At 51.5% G+C, this 18,848-nt stretch overlaps 1 protein-coding gene across 5 annotated transcripts in view; it reads left to right on the forward strand.

Annotated features, from left to right (window-relative positions):
* Nucleotides 1-18,307, forward strand: part of SLC44A2 (solute carrier family 44 member 2 (CTL2 blood group)) — a 32,071-nt gene extending 13,764 nt beyond the window's left edge. The window contains exons 1-22 of one of the 5 annotated variants that reach the window (XM_081498278.1): nucleotides 1,103-3,603; nucleotides 4,055-4,103; nucleotides 7,197-7,270; nucleotides 7,392-7,476; nucleotides 8,023-8,107; nucleotides 8,316-8,426; nucleotides 8,511-8,571; nucleotides 8,659-8,782; nucleotides 8,916-8,999; nucleotides 9,085-9,197; nucleotides 11,699-11,830; nucleotides 11,922-12,021; nucleotides 12,107-12,199; nucleotides 12,376-12,460; nucleotides 13,058-13,320; nucleotides 13,407-13,501; nucleotides 14,084-14,187; nucleotides 14,294-14,367; nucleotides 14,457-14,527; nucleotides 14,694-14,782; nucleotides 16,196-16,280; nucleotides 16,734-18,307. In XM_081498278.1, coding sequence (XP_081354404.1) covers nucleotides 3,567-3,603; nucleotides 4,055-4,103; nucleotides 7,197-7,270; nucleotides 7,392-7,476; nucleotides 8,023-8,107; nucleotides 8,316-8,426; nucleotides 8,511-8,571; nucleotides 8,659-8,782; nucleotides 8,916-8,999; nucleotides 9,085-9,197; nucleotides 11,699-11,830; nucleotides 11,922-12,021; nucleotides 12,107-12,199; nucleotides 12,376-12,460; nucleotides 13,058-13,320; nucleotides 13,407-13,501; nucleotides 14,084-14,187; nucleotides 14,294-14,367; nucleotides 14,457-14,527; nucleotides 14,694-14,782; nucleotides 16,196-16,280; nucleotides 16,734-16,855 — 2,136 coding nt within the window. In that variant the 5' untranslated portion in view covers nucleotides 1,103-3,566 and the 3' untranslated portion in view covers nucleotides 16,856-18,307. Of the gene's footprint in view, nucleotides 1-1,102; nucleotides 3,604-4,054; nucleotides 4,104-7,196; nucleotides 7,271-7,391; nucleotides 7,477-8,022; nucleotides 8,178-8,268; nucleotides 8,427-8,510; nucleotides 8,572-8,658; nucleotides 8,783-8,915; nucleotides 9,000-9,084; nucleotides 9,198-11,698; nucleotides 11,831-11,921; nucleotides 12,022-12,106; nucleotides 12,200-12,375; nucleotides 12,461-13,057; nucleotides 13,321-13,406; nucleotides 13,502-14,083; nucleotides 14,188-14,293; nucleotides 14,368-14,456; nucleotides 14,528-14,693; nucleotides 14,783-16,195; nucleotides 16,281-16,733 lie in introns of those variants that run through there. The other 4 variants (XM_081498279.1, XM_081498274.1, XM_081498276.1 and 1 more) reach the window with 4 other exon arrangements.
* The last annotated feature ends 541 nt before the right edge of the window (nucleotides 18,308-18,848 follow it).

An 18,848-nucleotide genomic window follows, 5' to 3' on the forward strand; every position in this document is an offset into this window, starting at 1 on the left:
AGCAAATAGAGTTTTATGACATTTTATGAATCCCTCATGGTCACAACCCTTGATAAAAGTGAAAAAGTTTAAAAAAACAGTGTATAGTATAACACAGTATAGTATAGTATCATGCTTAGTTGCTCAGTCACATCCAACTTGTGATCCTGTGGACTGTAGCCCACCAGGCTCCTCTGTCCATGGGATTTTACAGGCAAGAATATTGGAGTGGATTGCCATTTGCCATTTCCTCCTCCAGGGGATCTTCCTGACCCAGGAATCGAACCTGCGTCTCCTGCATTGGCAGGCAGCTTCTTTACTGCTGAGCCACCTGGGAAGCTGTAACCAGTATAACCTACAGTATAACCAGGAGGCCAGTGAATGGAATGGAGACGGAAAGGGGAGAGTGGGAGGGGCTGAGTGCAAGGAGGGGACAGGGCAGAGTGGGCACAGCCTCTTGGGCCATGGGGAGGACTTGGGCTTTGGCTCAGAGTGAGGTGGAGCCATAGAGGGTTCAGGGCAGAGGAGGGACATACCCTGAATCCGGTGATCACTGCCTCCACTGGGCCCTACCAGGGAAACAGTGAGGGACAAATGTGAGAGCTCAGAAACCAGGGTGGAGACATCTGCACTCTTCAGGCAGGAAACAACGGCCATGTGACAAGGCGGAGGGCTGAGGAGGGGGTGAGAAGCTGTTGAATCCTGGAAGAGAAGTGCAAGGTTTCCGCCTGAGCACCAGGAGGGCAGAGCAGCCTGGGGGACCATGGTGGTTTGGTATAGCCATGCTGAATGGGAGGTGTGCCATGAGGCCCCTGTGTGGGGTGCTGAGGAGGGCATGTGTCACAGGGTCATGCCACTCAGGGGTGAGGCCTTCCCCAGAGACCCACATTTGAGCATCATCAGGGTGGAGCTAGACTCTGCAGGAGTGTCCCCAGGGGACCTAGCGCATCTGAAAGAGAAGAAGCTTCAGCTTGGGCACCACTTGCCCTGGGCAGGGTGGGACCAGTTTGCCTTTGAGTTGGCAGGGGCCACGGGAACCACAATGCTCCTTTGAGAGGCCTGGTCACCCAAGGGCATGGCTTGGAGCCTTGGGCCTCGCCTGTTTGCTGAAGCTTGTGGGCCAGGGGGCAAGTGGGGCCTTGACAGCTAGAAGCCATTGGGGAAGAGGTGACATTTCTTTTTCTTTTTCATTGTTTGTTTATTTTTGGCTCTGCTGGGTCTTTGTTGCTGTGCAGGCTTTTCTCTAGTTGTGGCAGGTGGGGGCTACTCTCTAGTTGCATTGTGCGGGCTTCTCATGTGGTGACTTCTCTTGTTCTAGAGCATGGGCTCTAGGGTGCACGGGCTTCAGTAGTTGCAGCTCCTGGGCTCTGGAGCACAGGCTCAGAAGTTGTGGTGCTCGGCTTAGTTGCTTCGAGGAGTGATCTTCCCAGATCAGGAATCGAACCTGCATCTCCCTCATCGGCAGGTGGATTCTTTACCTCTGAGCCACCTGGGAGTTCCAGGAGGTGATGTTTCTCTAGGGACAAGCTGAGCTGGCGATGAGACTCCCACCAGGGGGTACCTGACTTGGAGCAACAATTATTGAACACCAACTGTATATGACCACACTGATAACCCCATGCTGATTGTGTGCCCCACACTGGATATCTCTTCCTGTTGCCTACTGCTGCTGCTGCTGCTGCTGCTAAGTCACTTCAGTCATGTCCAACTCTGTGCAACCCCATAGACTGCAGCCCATGAGGCTCCCCCGTCCCTGGGATTCTCTAGGCAAGAACACTGGAGTGGGTTGCCACTTCCTTCTCCAATGCATGAAAGTTAAAAGTGAAAGTGAAGTCGCTCAGTCGTGTCCGACTCTTAGCGACCCCATGGACTGCAGCCTACCAGGCTCCTCCGTCCATGGGATTTTCCAGGCAAGAGTACTGGAGTGGGTTGCCATTGCCTTCTCTGCCTGTTGCCTACACTCCCATACCAATTGTATCAGGCCATGTCACCTGTAGAATTGATTGTAGTGTGACATATGCAACTGGCCTTAAGGGCTGTTGGGAGAAGCAGTTTGAACAGGAACATGAACAAGGGAGCATACTGCTGATGTGGGGGTGGATGCTTGGGGCAGGGGGTGTACCCCACCAGCTTTACAACTCCATGCTGGCTCTACACCCCACAATGATTAGATACCCTAATTGTATAGCTCTTGATGGGCTATATACCCCATACCACCAGTACCCCATACCTACTGTATACCTCCACATCAGTTGAATACCCCTACACTGGCAATACAGTACATCTATGCCAACTGTATACTTGGTATCTATCCCATGCCTGGTCTTTGGCTGGTTTTTGTTTTATTTATTTATTTGGCTGTATAAGGTTTTAGTTTCAGCACTCAGGATCTTTCACTGAGGCACGCGGACTCTCTAGCTGTGGCTCGAGGGCTCAGTAGTTGGTGGCCAGTGGGCTTAGTTGCCCCGAGGCATGTGGGATCTTAGTTCCCTGCCCAGGGATCGAACCCATGTTCCTTGCATTGCAAGGCAGATTCTTACCATCTGAACCACCAGGGAAGTCCCCACTGTGGCTGATTTTGGTTTTACACTTTAGTCCCATTTCACAGATGAGGAAGCTGAGGCTCAGAGGACACAAGGCACTGACCTGAGTATCCTCTGGCTCAGATGGGGCAGGATCATTTGAGTCCAGGGTTACCCTGTAGGATGTTAGCTCCCCAAGACTGGGTTTCACAATGCCATTGTACCTAGGAGGCGCTCAATAAATGCATGTTCTTCAAAGCAAATGCTTCAGGATTATCAGCTGTAAGAGGGTGCAGGGATGGCGAGCTGAGGTGTGTAGCCTTGGGGACCACAAAGGAACCAGCGGGGAGCAGTCCCAGACAGGGATGTGGCATGGGGTAGGGGAAGTGGCTGTCATTTCTAATTTGGGAATTCTCAGGAGACAGGGATGTGGATTTTTATATGGACTGTCTCAATATATAACTGTTGGCACTTACTCTTTAAAAAAGTTGGAGAGGCACCCACAGGTTGGAGAACATTCAGCCCAAAGACTATATAATTGGTTGTTTGGGTTCAGCCGTCTGCCTGTTTTGGGGTGCCTGGCCAGACACTGATGCCTCAGTTTCCATATCTGCAGAATGGGACAATTATTAGGTTCCTTCCAGGGTTGAAAGATGTTTTAGGGCTGTGTCGCCTTGTTGGGGGTGGGGGGCAGAGGCTAGCCCAGGCCACTGGATGAAGCCACAGAATTCCCTGGGTGGAGGCTGGGCAGGGGGGTTGGTGGCCGCGGAGAGGGCTAAATCGGGAGGCGGGTGAGTGGCGGGAGCAGCTGCCGCCCCGCCCCGCTCTCTCCTCCCTTTCTCCCTCCCTCCCTCCGTTTCTGGGTCCAGTCGGTCCGAGGCAGCCGCTCAGCTAGGGCCGGTCTGACCGGTTTGGGCCGTCCCGCCTGGCTCTTTGCTGGGAGGAGCCGCCGCCTGTCGGTCCCTCGGTCCCTCCCCTGGGGACGCCCGCGCGTCCGGACCGGAGGGCAGAGGGGGAGCGGCAGCTGGAGCAGGCGGGCGCCGTCGGGGCCGGGCGCCCGCAGGGATGGGGAAGGAGCAACAGCTTTATTACGGGAAGCACGGTAGGCAGCGCCCCCCTCCGCGCACGCGGGCCTGGCAACTTGGAGGGGGCAGCGGGAGGACCCGGGGTAGGGGGGATGAGGAGAGCGCGGAACGGCAGATCTGAGCCTGTACCCGCCCCACCTCCGCACCAACCTGCCAGCACTCCTCACCCCCGAGGCCCACCCGGAGGTCCCTTCGAAACTCCCGCATCCCAGAGGTCTGTCCTCGTAGCCTCCTTCTCCAGATCCCATTTTTGGACCCTCCCCCTTCCACCGGACTCCCGGGTAGACCCTTTTTTAGCCCCCCTCCCAGTCCTCACAGTGAGTGGTCGCCAGGTGATAAATCGGGCAGTTCACGGAAAATCCGCAGTTGTCTCTGAATCTTACTCCTCCGTGGCTAGAGACATCCCTGGGGAAGGGTAGTCTGCCAGCTTGATCTTGGACCACTCGGCTCAATCTTGCTGATTTTCAGGAACACCGCAGAAGTATGACCCCGCCTTCAGAGGACCCATTTACAACAGGTAAGGGGTCTGGGTTCCTGGGAGGGGAGGGGTGTCAGCTAACATCGCCTCCACCCCTGTTTCTTTACACCCACACCCACATCTGTTCTCCAACAAACTGGTGATACATATTTGCAACTTAGAGATAAAAGAGTGGTAAAAGAATGATAAAGGAATTTTTTTCACGTATAGAGAGTCTTTACAAATGCATTTTTTCAATTCAGGCAAAAGACTGGAACAGACCATTTAATAGAACCAGAAATACTATAGAAAGTGGAGTTATGGAGAAATGCTCAAACTCACTAGAAAGTAAAGGAATGTAATATAAAACAGGGACCAAATAGAGTTTCCCCCTCACAGGTTAACAGAGGTTAAAAATAGACATACTAGGGTGTATACAAGTAGGAATATAATATTGTACACATGAAAATTACATAGTGTTATAAAGCAATGTTACTTCAATTTAAAAAAAAAGATTGACACATATTCTGCTCTGAAACTAATTGATACAGTCGTTCGGAGGGAATTAGGAAATATGACATTTTAAAAAAATGCACAGCTCTTCGTTTCAGAAATTAACATTATGTGAAAAAATTTCTCTCAGTAAACCTTGTCTGTGCTGTGCTGTGCTTAGTCGCTCAGTCATGTCTGACTCTTTCCCACCCCACGGACTGTAGCCTGCCAGGCTCCTCTATCCATGGGGATTCTCCAGGCCAGGAGACTGGAGTGGGTTGCCATGCCCTCCTCCAGGGGATCTTTAGAACCCAGGGATCGAACCCAGGTCTCCCAAATTGCAGGCAGATTCTTTACCAGCTGAGCTACCAGGGAAGCCCAAACCTTACCTGTGTGTGTGTGTCTCTCAGTCGTGTCCAACTTTTTGTGACCCTGTGGACTGGGTCTCACCAGGCTCTTCTGTCCATGGGATTCTCCAGGTAAGAATCCTGGAGTGAGTTGCCATTTCCTTCTCCACAAACCTTGCCTAGATGGGCAGAAAAGTATGATACTACTCCTTTTTTGAAAATGGCAAAAACCAACAATCTGAGTTGCATCTCTGGGAACTAGTTAGATACATTACGGTGCATCCTTAGGTTATTTTATTACACAGCTGCTAAAATGTACAAGAGCCTTTCTGAATCCTCACATGGATCCCTCTCAATATAATAGTGAAAAAAGCAAGACACAAACTGGGTGTATCATAATCATACCTGGGCTAACCAAAAAAACTTTTTTTGGAAAACATTTGTACCAGTAAATAAAAACTCACAAGAAATCATTATCAGAGGTTTCTCATGGAGAGGAGGATTATGTGGGAGGTAGTTCTTAATTAAGTACATCCCTGTATGGTTTACATTTTATCATGTTCATATTTAATCTTATGATAATAAAAAATAGTTTAAGGTCTACTCTGTTAACAATTTTCATAATTTATCATGCAACATTATATTTACCATGTTGTACATTATATCACTAGTACTTATTTATCTTACAAATGAAAGCTTGTACCTTTTGAATACCCTCATTCAATGCCCCCTTCCACTTCCCAAACCCTACCTCTGGCAACCACATGTCTGATCTCTCTTTCTTTGAATTAGTTTCTTTGTTTTTGAAGTATAAGTGACCTACATCACTTAATTAATTCTGGGTGCATAACATAGTGATTCAGTATTTCTGTACACTGCAAAATGATCACCACAAAATAGCTTAAATTTTAAAAAACATTAATCCATAATGCTGGTAAAGATGTAGCGAAATGAGCACTTAATCAAAAGAGAGCTAAACAATGCTGCAACCTGCTTTGAGGATAGTGTAGCATTAGGTATTAAAATTATTTTTTATTTTTTGCTTTTTAAAATTGAGCTATAATTAATAGACAATATTATATTAGTTTCAGGTGGACAATGTAGTAATTCTATATTTTTTGTGTATGAAATGATCACTGCAATAAGACCAGTTACCATCCATTACCATACATTGTTGTTAGAATGTTTTTGACTGCATTCCCTATATGTATTACATTCCCATGACTTATTTATTTTGTAGTTGGAAGTTTGTACCTCTTCAGAAGTTTGTAACTTTTAATCCCCTTTACCTGTTTTGTCCATTCCCCCACCCATCTCCACTCTTGACAGCTGCCAGTTTGTGCTCTGCATCTGTGAGTCTATTTCTGTTTTGTTTGTTCATTTGTTTTGTTTTGTAGATTTTACATATAAGTGAAAGCATACATTATTTGTTTTTCTCTGTCTGACTTATTTCACTTAGCAGAATATCCTCCAGGTCTGTTGCATGTTGTGCAAATGGCAAGATTTCATTCTTTATGGAGGGCTGAGTGATATCTCAGGGCTACCAGGTGGTTCAGCAGTAAAGAATGCACCTGCAAAAATAACAGATATCAAAAAAAAAAAAGATAAAATTTTAAAAAAGAGAGAAAGTATCCACCTACAATGTAGGAGACGTGGGTTCAATCCCTGGGTTGGGAAGATCCCCTAGAGAAGGGAGTGGCAATCCTCTCCAGTATTCTCGCCTGGAAAATTTCATGGACAGAGGAGCCTGGCGGGCTACAGTCCATAGGGTCGCCAAGTGTTGGACACGACTGAGTGACTGAATGCGCGCACACACAGACACACACACATGAGTAATATTCCATTGTGTACATATATACCACATCTTTATCCACTCAGCTATGGATGGGCACTTAGGTTGCTTCCATATCTTGGCTATTGTCAATAGTGCTGCAATGAAAGGCATTAATAGCTAAAATTCACAGCATTGGTACCACTTGGGAACATGTGTCCAAATAACACATGGATGTGGTACATTTACAAGGCAGGACAGGGCTTCCCAGGTGGCTCAGAGGTAAAGAACCCACCTGCCAATGCAGGAGTTTCGGGTTCAATCCCTGGGTTGGGAAGATCTCCTGGAGGAAGAAATGGCAACCTATTCCAGTATTTTTGCCTGAAAAATCCCATGGTCAGAGGAGCCTGGTAGGCTACAGTCCACGGGGTCCCAAAGGGTCAGACATGACTGACCAAGCATGGTCGCATGCACAAGGCAGGTTGGGTCCATGATATCCAGGGCACCAGTACTCCCACGCTGATACGGTCTCTTCCTCCACAGAGGCTGCACAGATATCATTTGCTGTGTGTTCCTCTTCCTGGCTATCGTGGGTTATGTAGCTGTAGGCATCATAGGTAAGCAAGGGAGGGGATGGGATGGCGGTTCCCGAGTGGGCAGGCAGGCCACAGCCTCTGGGGCAGAAGTGGGGCTGGTGGTGGAGTCCCATCACCTCAACATTCCTGGATCCCTCCACAGCTTGGACCCATGGAGACCCTCGAAAGGTGATCTACCCCACTGACAGCCGAGGCCAATTCTGCGGGCAGAAGGGCACAAAAAATGAGTAAGTGTGGTTCCTTGAGGCCTACTGGGTCTGGAGAGAGCTTTGTCAGTACTGGGGAGAAGGTTCTAGGCTTCCCTCACCTCCATCCATCCACCAGTCCAGTCAACAAGTATTTATAAAACTCCCACCATCCCCAGCCTCTGTTCTAGGCCTTGGGGACAGGGGTCTAAATGAGATACTCAAAGTCTTGTCCTCTGGTGGCCCACATATTAGGGGAGAGGCAGAGAAGAGACAGTCCTGGATCTGATGTCAGGTGAGGTAAATGGGCAAGTTCAAAATGAGCTGTGCCATCCCCTGGCTGTGTGACCTATGGCAAGTGTCTCAACCTCTCTGGGCCTCATCTCTGCAATGGGGATCGTGACATTCCCACTCTCATTGGACTCTTCTGATGGTTAGATGAGCCAGTACATGTCCGGTGCTTAAACAGCACCTGGCATGAAGTTGCTGCTGCGGTTATTATGGTTGTTGTTTCTATTCTCATTAAGATATTCTATATAGGCTGATGGAGAAGTCTTGACAGTTTCTGTCTCCCTTCCCCAACCCCAGGAACAAACCCTTCCTGTTTTATTTCAACATTGTGAAGTGTGCTAGCCCCCTGGTCCTGCTGGAATTCCAGTGTCCCACCCCCCAGGTAACTTCTCCCCTCCCCTCCTGTTTCCTGTCCCCGGCTTACATCAAATCAGGCCCTTTTTCCTCCTCTAGTAGTAGCTTCTCTCCCAGCCCTCTTTCTCCCCTCGATGAATGATGAATAGGAGGGAGGAGGGTGGGACCTCTGTCCTAAGAGGGGATCAGGTATCTGTTCCGACCCCACCCAACCCCTGCCTCCTGCCCCTCCCAAGATTTGTGTGGAGAAATGTCCCAGCCGTTACCTCACCTACCTGAATGCTCATACATCTGAGGACTTTGAGTACTACAAGCAGTACTGTTTACCTGGCTTCCAGAAAAACAAGGTAAGTGGATAACTGCCCAGCCTGGGCAAGGGCAGGTCCAGAGTGCTGGCCTGCAGGATCAATCACTTTGCTCACTCTTGGCAGGGTGTGGCTGAAGTCCTTCGAGATGGAGACTGCCCTGCTGTCCTCATTCCCAGCAAACCCTGTGAGTCTTGGGTCCCATGAGCTCTGGAGGGGCCTGAGGAGGTTTCAGGGGCTCCACCTGACTGATCCCATCTCCAAATCTGTATAGTCGCCCAGCGATGTTTCCCGGCTGTCCATGCCCACAAGGGAGTCCTCATGGTGGGCAATGAGACGACATACGAGGATGGGCTTGGCTCTCGGAAAAACATCACGGAGCTGGTGGAAGGCGCCAGGTGAGGACCTCGACCCACCACGCCAGCACTGTGCTTTCCTGGAGGGTGGTGTGGGGTAGGGAACAGGGCATCCCCTGGGGCTGGCCCAGTCATGGATTAGGGTCCTACCTAAGCCTTGTCTGCCCGCCCCCAGGAAGGCCAGTGGAGTCCTGGAGGCCCGGCAGCTGGCCATGAGGATATTTGAAGATTACACAGTCTCCTGGTACTGGATTATCATGTAAGTTGAGAGGGAAGGTAGGCTACCCTGTCTGAGATTGGTGAAGGGATCAGGATCCAATTTATGTCCCCGTTTTATCCCCCAGAGGCCTGATTATCGCCATGGTGTTGAGCCTCCTGTTCATTATCCTGCTCCGATTCTTGGCTGGCATTATGGTCTGGGTGATGATCGTCATGGTGATCCTGGTCCTAGGCTACGGTAAGTCTCTCCCTCCCTGTGTCCTCCCTCCCCACTGTCTGCAAAGTACCTGTGCCCTTGGAGCTGTCATTGACCCATCAAGAATCTTCTCTTGGGGCTTGCCTGGTGGTCCAGTGGTTAAGACTTCATGTATCCAATGCAGGGGGCATGGGTTCAATCCCTGGTCGGGGAACTAAGATCGCACATGCAGTGCTAAGTTGCTTCTGTCATGTCTGACTCTTTGTGACCCTATGGACCATAGCCTGCCAGGCTCCTCTGTCCATGGGATTCTCCAGGCAAGAATACTAGAGTGGGTTGCCGTGCCCTCCTTCAAGGGATCTTCCTAACCGAGGAATCAAACCCATGTCTCATGTCTCCTGCATTGGCAGGCAGGTTCTTTACCACTAGTGCCACTTGGGAAGCCCAAGATCCCACATATCCCACAGCCAAAAAAACCCAGAATCTTCTCCTGAGGAAATTCCCTGGTGGTTCAGTGGCTAGGACTTGACGCTTTCACTGCTGGGCCCTGGGTTCGATCCCTGATCAGAGAACTAAGATTCTGAAGGCTGCAAGGCATGACCAAAAAAAAAAAAATTCTCCTGAGCCATCAGACATTCTCTATGTCTTTCATTGGGAATATTTGTGAATATGTTCATCTCGACATTGTTTATGAGAGCAGACGCTTGGAAACAAACTCTGTGCTCATTTATGTGTGAAGGGTTAGATCATAATGTTCCCAAACAGGGCTGGATCTGTATTTTGTTGACAGCAAAGTCATCGTCAAGTAGACCATCTAGCACAGTGGTGAAGGCCACATGCTCTGGCATCAGGAAGCCCAGGGTCTGAATACAGCCTCTTCCAGTTCCTTGCTCTATGACCTTGGGCAAGTGACTCAACCTCCCCATGCCTCAATGTCCTCCTCCATAAAATGGGGATAATAAGTATTTACCGGTTCAGAGCCTTGATGAGAAGATAGGGTGTTAATGAGATGGGGAAGGGCCCCGTGACTCTGTGACCTGTGGAACTCAGAACACAGTGCTTCATGTTCTGTTTATTCATTTAAACTTTGCCGGATATGCAACCTAAACTGGGGACACAGATATTAAAATATTCATGTTTTCGTTTTGTTTTTTTATTTTGGCCATACCACGTGGCATCCAGGATCTTAGTTCCCCAACCAGAGATCAAACCCATGCCCCCTGAAGTGGAAGCGCAAAGTCCTAACCACTGGGCTGTCAGGGAATTCCCAAAATATTCATGTTAATAGTGGTTTCTAGCTGGGTGCTGGCAGTTTAGGTGGTTAGCTTTTTGTTTTTGTTTTTTAAATAGTTATTTTTGTTTCCTTTGTTACTTGGTGACTCCATGGTAAAGAATCCACCTGCAATGCAGGAGACTGCCTACAATGCAGGAGACCTGAGTTCGATCCCTGGGTTGGGAAGATCCCCTGGAGAAGGAAATGACTACCCATTCCAGCATTCTTGTCTGGGAAATCCCATGGACGGAGGAGCCTGGTGGGTTACAGTCCATGAGGTTGCAGGAGTTGGACACAACTTAGCGACTAAATCACCACCATTACTGTTTTGTTACTACCCTTGGCTGTGCTGGGTCTTAGTTGTGACACAAGGGATGTTTTAGTTGTGGCATGTGGGATCCAGTTTCCTGACCAGGAACTGAACCCGATCCCTCTGTATTAGGAGCTTGGAGTCTTAACCATTGGACCACCAGGGAAATCCCTGGTGACTAGCTTTTTGTACATTATCTGTACTTTATAATTTTCTTCTACAGAGAGCTAAAGAGAATGCTGAAAATCCCTAACGTTACCCCACTGGATGTTAGCACCCATGAATTACAATTACAGGGTGGCAGGTTGGAGAAGGAAATGGCAACCTACTCCAGTATTCTTGCCTGGAGAATCTCATGGATAGAGGAGCCTCACAGGCTCCAGTCTCTAGGGTCTCAAAGAATCAGACACGACTGAAGCAACTGAGCATGCAGAGGAGTCAGGAAAGCCTCAGGTCACACAGCACCCAGATACCTGCTCACTCATTCATTCATCCATCTTGTATTGAATGACTATGTCCTGGGCAGTCTTCTAGGTCCTGGGCTTACAGCAATGAATTCACCAGGACAAATCTTATTCTTGTGGAGCTTATATTATATTCCAGGAGGATATGGGCAAGATGGACAAGAAACAAACCGGATAACCTCTGGGATGTCAAAACAGTGAAGGTGGATAAGAATTTGGAGTGTAAGAGGGTATTATTCTAAAGGGGGGAAGGGATCCTAGGTTGCATTAGATGGTGACTTTAGAGCAGAGACTAGAGGATGTAAGGGATCCAGTCAGGGAGAGACTGAACCAGGCAGCAGGAACAGCCAGTGCAAAGGCCCTGAGGCAACAGCAGCCCCCTCTCAGCCTTGGTTTTTGTTTTCTGTTAAATGGGCATGATTGAACCTGCTTTGCAGCATTGGGGGAGCGGTGGTTTGGCTGAGGTCAGTGGTAGCACAGTGGTTCCCCTGTGCAGGAATACTGCATTGCTACATGGAATATGCTCGGCTGCGTGGTGAGGCCGGCTCTGACGTCTCCCTGGTGGACCTTGGCTTCCAGACGGACTTCCGTGTGTACCTGCACTTGCGGCAGACATGGGTGGCCTTCAGTGAGTCCAAGCTCCCCACTCGGTGAGGCCTGGGTGGGAGTGGGGAGCCCAGGTAGGTGGCAGACTTGAATTCGCCCTCTGCCCCCCACAGTGATCATTCTGAGCATCATCGAGGTTATTATCATCTTGCTGCTCATCTTTCTACGGAAGAGAATTCTCATCGCCATCGCACTCATCAAAGAAGCCAGCAGGTGGGTGCTGGGGTGCCAGAGGGTCAGGCTGGGGCAGTCATGGGGGCTGCTTGGGCTTTGATGTCTGTGTCTCTGCTCCTTCCAGGGCTGTGGGATACGTGATGTGCTCCTTGCTGTACCCACTGGTCACCTTCTTCCTGCTGTGCCTTTGCATCGCCTACTGGGCTAGCACTGCTATGTATCCACCGTCAGACCCTGGTCTCCGACCCCGGGGATGGCTAAAAGTGCCCAACTTGCCTGGAGATGACCTGCAACCTGGGGGCAAGGCCAGAACCTGGTGTGGGAATGGATTCTTTTTCCATGTGCCCCTGTGGTCCCTAAGCCCCGACCTTAGGTTCCTTAACAAGCTTCTAGCTTCCTGTCCACTTCCAACGAAGCTGTCTATAAGATCTTCAATGACACCAGCTGCCCAGTTGCTGGGAAAACCTGCAACCCCGAGGTAAGTGTCCCCAAATAGAGGGGTGGCTGTTTCTCTGATAGCCCACAGATGATCTGAAATCTCTTGTTCCCACTTGGGGACCATTGAGCAAACATTTGACGCCTGCTGTACATCCTATGCCAGATGCAGGGGGCATGGAGGGGAAGAGATCCAGCCTGGCCCCCACTCCCCCCTGCTCCCTAAGTGCTGATCTACTCACCTTCCCTCCACCCTTGACTTCGTCTCCTGCTACTACACCCCTCTCTTCACCCAGTGGTGGCCAGTTCTTGCTTCCAGAACCCTGTCCTTGCTTTTCACAAGCCCCTCACCTGCCCTCTGGTTTTCATAGTGATCTGCCACTTGTGATCTATCCACATGGCCACCCCATTGATCCTCATGATAGTTTATCCTGCCTCCCTGGTGCCCATTGAGACAACGATCTCTGATCCTGCTTTTAGAACCCCTTTTGCAAGCCCTTCTTGTAAACTCCCAGTTCCTTGACTTAACTCAGTTCCTCATAACTCCTGTCCCACCCCATGGTCCACCTGACCTGGACCTGATGCCCAGAGCCCACCCCAAGGCCCTATGATATGACCAGGCTCTGCATCCCTCCCACAGACCTTCCCCTCCTCCAATGAATCCCGCCTGTGTCCTGGAGCCCACTGCCAGTTTGCCTTCTATGGTGGTGAATCGACCTACCACCGGGCCCTGCTGGGCCTGCAGATCTTCAATGTCTTCATGTTCTTCTGGCTGGCCAACTTCGTGCTGGCACTGGGCCAGGTCACACTAGCCGGGGCGTTCGCCTCCTACTACTGGGCCATGAACAAGCCGGATGATCTGCCTGCCTTCCCGCTCTTCTCTGCCTTTGGCCGGGCGCTCAGGTGGGGACCCAGGTGGGCTGGCGGTGGGGGGTGAGATGGAGTGGAAGAGGCCTGGCCCGGCCACTGACCACCCCCTCGGCTCAAAGGTATCACACAGGCTCCCTGGCCTTTGGCTCCCTCATTCTGGCCATTGTGCAGATCATCCGAGTGATGCTGGAGTACTTGGATCAGCGCTTGAAAGGTATGGCCCACAGATGGTTGACATGATTCCCACGGTGGGGCGGGGCTAAGGGGGTAGATTGGGATTGATTCTTGGAGGGAGGTGGGGCTAAATTGCTGGGACAGAGATTGGTTGCTGCTTATGGGGCTTATGTGATTCGTTCCTGTGACAGCTGAAAGAGCCCATTGAAAGGAGTTCTTTCGGTTGAAGGGACGGGAGCAAGAGGTGGGGCCGCCATTGGTTCCTGAGGAGACAGTGAGGCTGAGATTGGTTGTACTTTGGGGTGGAGCCCAGGAGGTCTCAAGGATTGGCTTTTGCCTGGGAGGCAGGGCCAGGGTAGCCATGTGGGTTGTCACTTATTCCTATCTTGGAGGCTGGGCTGAATGCCTGTTTTGGGCGACTGGGCTGAGAGTCACTCTTGGTTCCTACCAGTGTGCGGGGCAGGACCCCGAGGGTCCTGATTCAAGTCTCCCTCTCCTTGTCTATTCGAGAAGGGGGTTGTAAGAGTCCTGGACACTGGCAAGTGTGTGAAACAAGGAAGTAGGGGCTCCTACCAGGCCGAGTGTGGTTTCCTCTCACCTCTGCATCTCTCTCATCTACCAGCTGCAGAGAACAAGTTTGCAAAGTTCCTCATGAGCTGTCTCAAATGCTGCTTCTGGTGTCTGGAGAAATTCATCAAATTCCTCAACAGAAATGCCTACATCATGGTGAGTAGGCCTGGGACCAGAAACTAACTCACCAGCTGCTGCTAGCTGGAGGAGCCCTCATTCCCCGGCCCGGTGGGGCTGATCCATCGCTCCCACCTCCCTCCAGATTGCCATCTACGGCACCAACTTCTGCACCTCAGCCAGAAATGCCTTCTTCCTGCTCATGAGAAACATCATCAGGTCAGGGAAAAACATCCTTCTCTGGCCACCTCCCTCTTCCCCCGGGCCCTGAGCCAGCATTCACGCCTGCTTCTTACTGTCCCCTGTAGGGTGGCTGTCCTGGATAAAGTCACCGACTTTCTCTTCCTGTTGGGCAAACTTCTGATAGTCGGTAGCGTGGGTGAGTGCTGTCTGGCTGCAGAGAGACTGTTGGAGGCCATTTGTGAGCTGCTATCGGCCCCCATGTCTTCTATGATAACTGTCTTCTCTGGGGTTTTCTTGGTGCGGGGGGAGGCATTTCCTTTATCCAGAACCCTCAACCATCTCCATTTCCTTCTGCTCTCCAGGGATCCTGGCTTTCTTCTTTTTCACTCACCGAATCAGGATCGTGCAGGACACAGCACCACCCCTCAATTATTACTGGGTCCCTATAGTGGTATGAACCTTTAGGGGTGGGCAGGGGTTGGGGAGAAGATGTCGGGACTCACCTGGCCTCCTCTGACTGGCCAGATGTGAATGGAAGCAGAGGTGGGGAATGGTTGATTAATTCAGGCCACAAACGTTTATTAAGTACCAACCATGTTCCAGGGCTTCCCTGGTGACTCGGTGGTAAAGAATCTGCCTGCAGTGCAGGAGTCAAAGGAGATGCAGTTTCAATTTCTGGGTCAGGAAGATACCCTGGTGGAGGGCATGGCAACCCACTCCAGTCTTCTTGCCTGGAGAATCCCATGGACAGAGGAGTCTGGTGGGCTACAGTCCATAGGGTCACAAAAAAGTCAGACATGACTGAAGCAACTTAGCACAACTATGTTCCAGGCATGACCTGGGAGGGCTTCCCTTCAAAGGCCTTACAGTTTAGGAGTAAATAGACATGGGACCTCCCTGGTGGTCCAGTGGTTAAGACTCCACACTGTCAATGCAGGAAGCATGGGTTCGATCCCTGCTCAGGCAAGTAAGATCCCACATATTCCACATGCCCATGATGATGCAAATTAGATGTATGCTTGCAAAGTTGTACGTGCCAGAAGAATTACAGGGAACCGAGTGTTAGAGCTTGCAGTGGAGGATGTGGGCAGGTGTGGGAGTCTAGAGGGCTTCCCCATGAAGTGATGTCATGTCTAAGATCTGAAGGAGATGCAGGCCAATATTGTGGCAGAGGGGACAAACACCTGAGGCCCTGAGGCAGGTCTGTGCTGGCAACAGTGAGCAAATGAGTGTGGCTGGTGTGGAAGGAGTGAAGTGATAACAGGTGGAGATCAGGCAGGCAGAGGATGGGGCCGTGGTTAGGGGTTTAGGCCATCACCCTAAGAGCAGTACAGTATCTCAGTGCAGGACTTGGAGCCCAGTGACCTCGATTTTTCTTTTAGTTCTTTGTTTGCTAGTTCTGAGTGACTCTGGGCAAGTTATTTAATCTGCTCACTTTAGTCAATCAAAGTTTATCAAGTACCTACCAAGGCCCTTTGAGTTTCCAGGTTGCTGGGGGATATAAATGGGACAGACACAGTCTAGTAGGGATGTGGGCATTAAAGCTGTCATGCACTAGGGACTTCCCTGGCGGTCCAGAGGTTAAGACTCTGTGCTTCCAATTCAGGGGGCATGAGTTCGATCCCCTCTCGGGAACTAAGATCCCACACCCCTTGTAGTGAGGCCAAAAAATTAAAAAGAAAAAAGGATACTGGCAAAACCTATCATTCCCTAAAAAATGCATAAAATTGCAGCCAAAGGCCTTAAATGAGGGGCTGGTTTATCAGTAGGGAAATGGCATGCTGCTAGCTGGGAAGGGATGAGGTGGTGGGTAGAGGATGCCCTGGGCAGAAGGGTAGAAACAGCTTGTCTGTCCTTTGCCCAGACGGTGGTCATCGGCTCCTACCTGATTGCCCATGGCTTCTTCAGCGTCTATGGCATGTGTGTGGACACACTTTTCCTCTGTTTCTGTGAGTAACCCCTCACCCCCAACCCTTGATGGGCCCTGACTCCCTTCTCCCCTCTGGGCAGAACATCTCCCTGCGATGGGGCTACACATTTGCCCACTTGGTGCCCGCGGCCTCCCCAGAGCCTGGCTGTCCCAAGGGCCCCAGGTTGCCTGACCTCCCACCCGCCCAGCTTCTCCCTGGCGTTCAGAGCTGCTCTGTCCTCTTGTCCCTTGGTCAGGCTGCAGCTGGAACATTGTCCCTTGGGCCCTCGGCTTTGGAGTTTCTGGCTTTGTGGGGGACCTCTGTGGCTGCCACTAACTCTGGTCTCTCCATCTATTTTTTGGTTTTTTTTGTTTTCTCTTTTCTCTTCCTCTCCTCCGTGCCTGCTGGCTTCCCCGAACCCCCCCGCCTCCCTCATCCCCTCCCTTCCTGACCACCCCGTTTTCCCCCTTGCTGGTTCCTGGGGGAGCCCAGGTGAGGACCTGGAAAGAAATGACGGCTCTCAGGAGCGACCCTACTTCATGTCGCCCGAGCTGAGAGACATCCTGTTGAAGGGGAGTGCGGAGGAGGGGAAGCGGGCGGACATCGAGGAGTAGAGAGGGAAGCTGGCTTGTAGATCAGGGGGGTGCATGCGGGGCTTTCGGGCCTGGGAGTGGGGATCAGTGTGTGTGCGTGCCCCCTCCAGTCCCAGCGCCTCTTGCTTCCTAACCCTTTGAGGCTTCTCTGTGGCCCACCCCCCTCCCCATGCACCCACCCACCCAACCCCCCCCCGATGCCCCCACCTGTGGGCTCCCCTCATGCTGCCTGCTCTGGGGCCTCTCTCCGCAGTGGAGGACCTGGAGAGGAATGACGGGACGCCTGAGAGGCCTTACTTCATGTCTCTCACCCTCAAGAAGATCCTGAACAAGACCAACAAGCGGCAGGCGGAGGCCTAGAGGCCCCGCCCCCACCCTCCCTGGAAGTTTCCTGATGGGTGCTGGGCAGCTGGGTCAGAACCCCCAGCCCATCGGGCTGACCTGAAGTCCTATCACTGCCGCCCCCTTCCTGCCCCACCCATCATCCAGTTACCACCAGGGAACCTGGAGGATTTGGGGCATCACCTCCCAGTGCCAAGGGCCAGTCGGAGTTTTCTCGGCGCCTCCCCCCCTCACTACTTCGCCCCCCGCCAGCTGGGATGAGAAGCCAGGTGGGGCTTCTTAATATCTGACATGTGAGGGGCCTCTGTGGGCTGCCCTGTGGTTCCTGTCCCTCTTACGACAGGACAGTATTTGTGGCTGCAACAGTGGTGGCTGCAACAAGGCCACTGTAACCTGCGTCTGCTCTGGCCAGGATGCCAGAACCCTTTCTCCAGGCTGAGTAACTGGCTACTGGCCACTGCAGGCATTTCTTTTTTTTAAACCTGGACATGCATTAAAGGGTCTGTTAGCTTTTTCTCTGTCTTCACGGCTGAGATGGGGCTGCTAAAGAATGCTTTCTGATGTTCCCTCCTCGGGTGTTGCTATGTGTGCCCAGGTAGGGGTGTCTCCTGGCCAGGGAGGCAGTAGCTGGGGTGTTGATGGGGTGGAGAAGAGGGAGGTAGGTTGTCGGGGCAGGGAGGCTGGGGGTAGGCTGGTGGGGAGCAGAATGGAGGAGGTTGGTAATAGTGGCTTAATGGAAACCAGCTGGCTGGCTGAGCTGGGCCGAATTTCCCCTTTTCTCTACTACTTATTGACACACCTCTCTTTGTAAGAGAGAAAAGAAACTGAATCCACCCAAGGGACGACTTCGAAGAAAGGGGGGATGGGGGGTAGATGCCTTGGGCAAATGGGCACCCCCGACCCCCAGTCTCCTCGCTTTGAGGATCTTTTTGCCAAATGTGTTGAATTCAGGGTAACTGGTGTGCCCGTTCTCCCTTCGCCATATCTCAAGGCCCCCCAATCTGGGATCTGGAGAAACCCCAGCCTGGGGTTTCCGTCTCCTGTGCCTGCCTGCCCCCCTCCCCCCATTCTGTCCGCACACCCCTATGTGTAACTGCATTCCAACCACTAATAAAGTGCCTATTGTACAGCGCCTGGGCCTGGAGTGTTTGTGGGGGTGAGTGGGAGGCAGCTTCAGCCGCCCTGAGATCCTCCGAGCTGGGGCGACTCTCTCCAGGGGGAAGGAGGGCGGGCAGGAAGCCCGCTGTCTGCTGTTCTCCGACTGAATTCTACCATGCAGCCGTTCAGGTTTCTCCTGAACAAATACCCCTTATTAGGCTCTGATCCCCAGACTCCAGAAGGCGGCAGTGACCTGCCCACCTGCTCGGCACACTGCCTGGACACGTGCCCCCAGGCAGGCTTTGTCCTGGGCCCAGCACTTGGGCACCACCATCTAGTTTAAGTGGCCTCAGACCTGCCAAGCTGCCCCCACCCTGCTCGCTACTGCCCCCTGGTGCCAGCTCTGTTACTGTCACCTTCTAGGCCAACTGCTCCACCTTCATTTTCTTTCTCGCCCCAATGTTGCCTTTTTTGTAAATAGCTACCATTTTTGCAGTACTCCTTCTTATCTGCACACATACAGTCCCCACTCATTAAGGTAGGGAAGTTGGCCAACGTCTCTGAAAGTCACCCA

This window comes from Giraffa tippelskirchi, chromosome 6 (assembly GCF_054371585.1).
Source record: "Giraffa tippelskirchi isolate mGirTip1 chromosome 6, T2T-mGirTip1v1.2.pri, whole genome shotgun sequence".
Classification (NCBI taxonomy): Eukaryota; Metazoa; Chordata; class Mammalia; order Artiodactyla; family Giraffidae; genus Giraffa; species Giraffa tippelskirchi.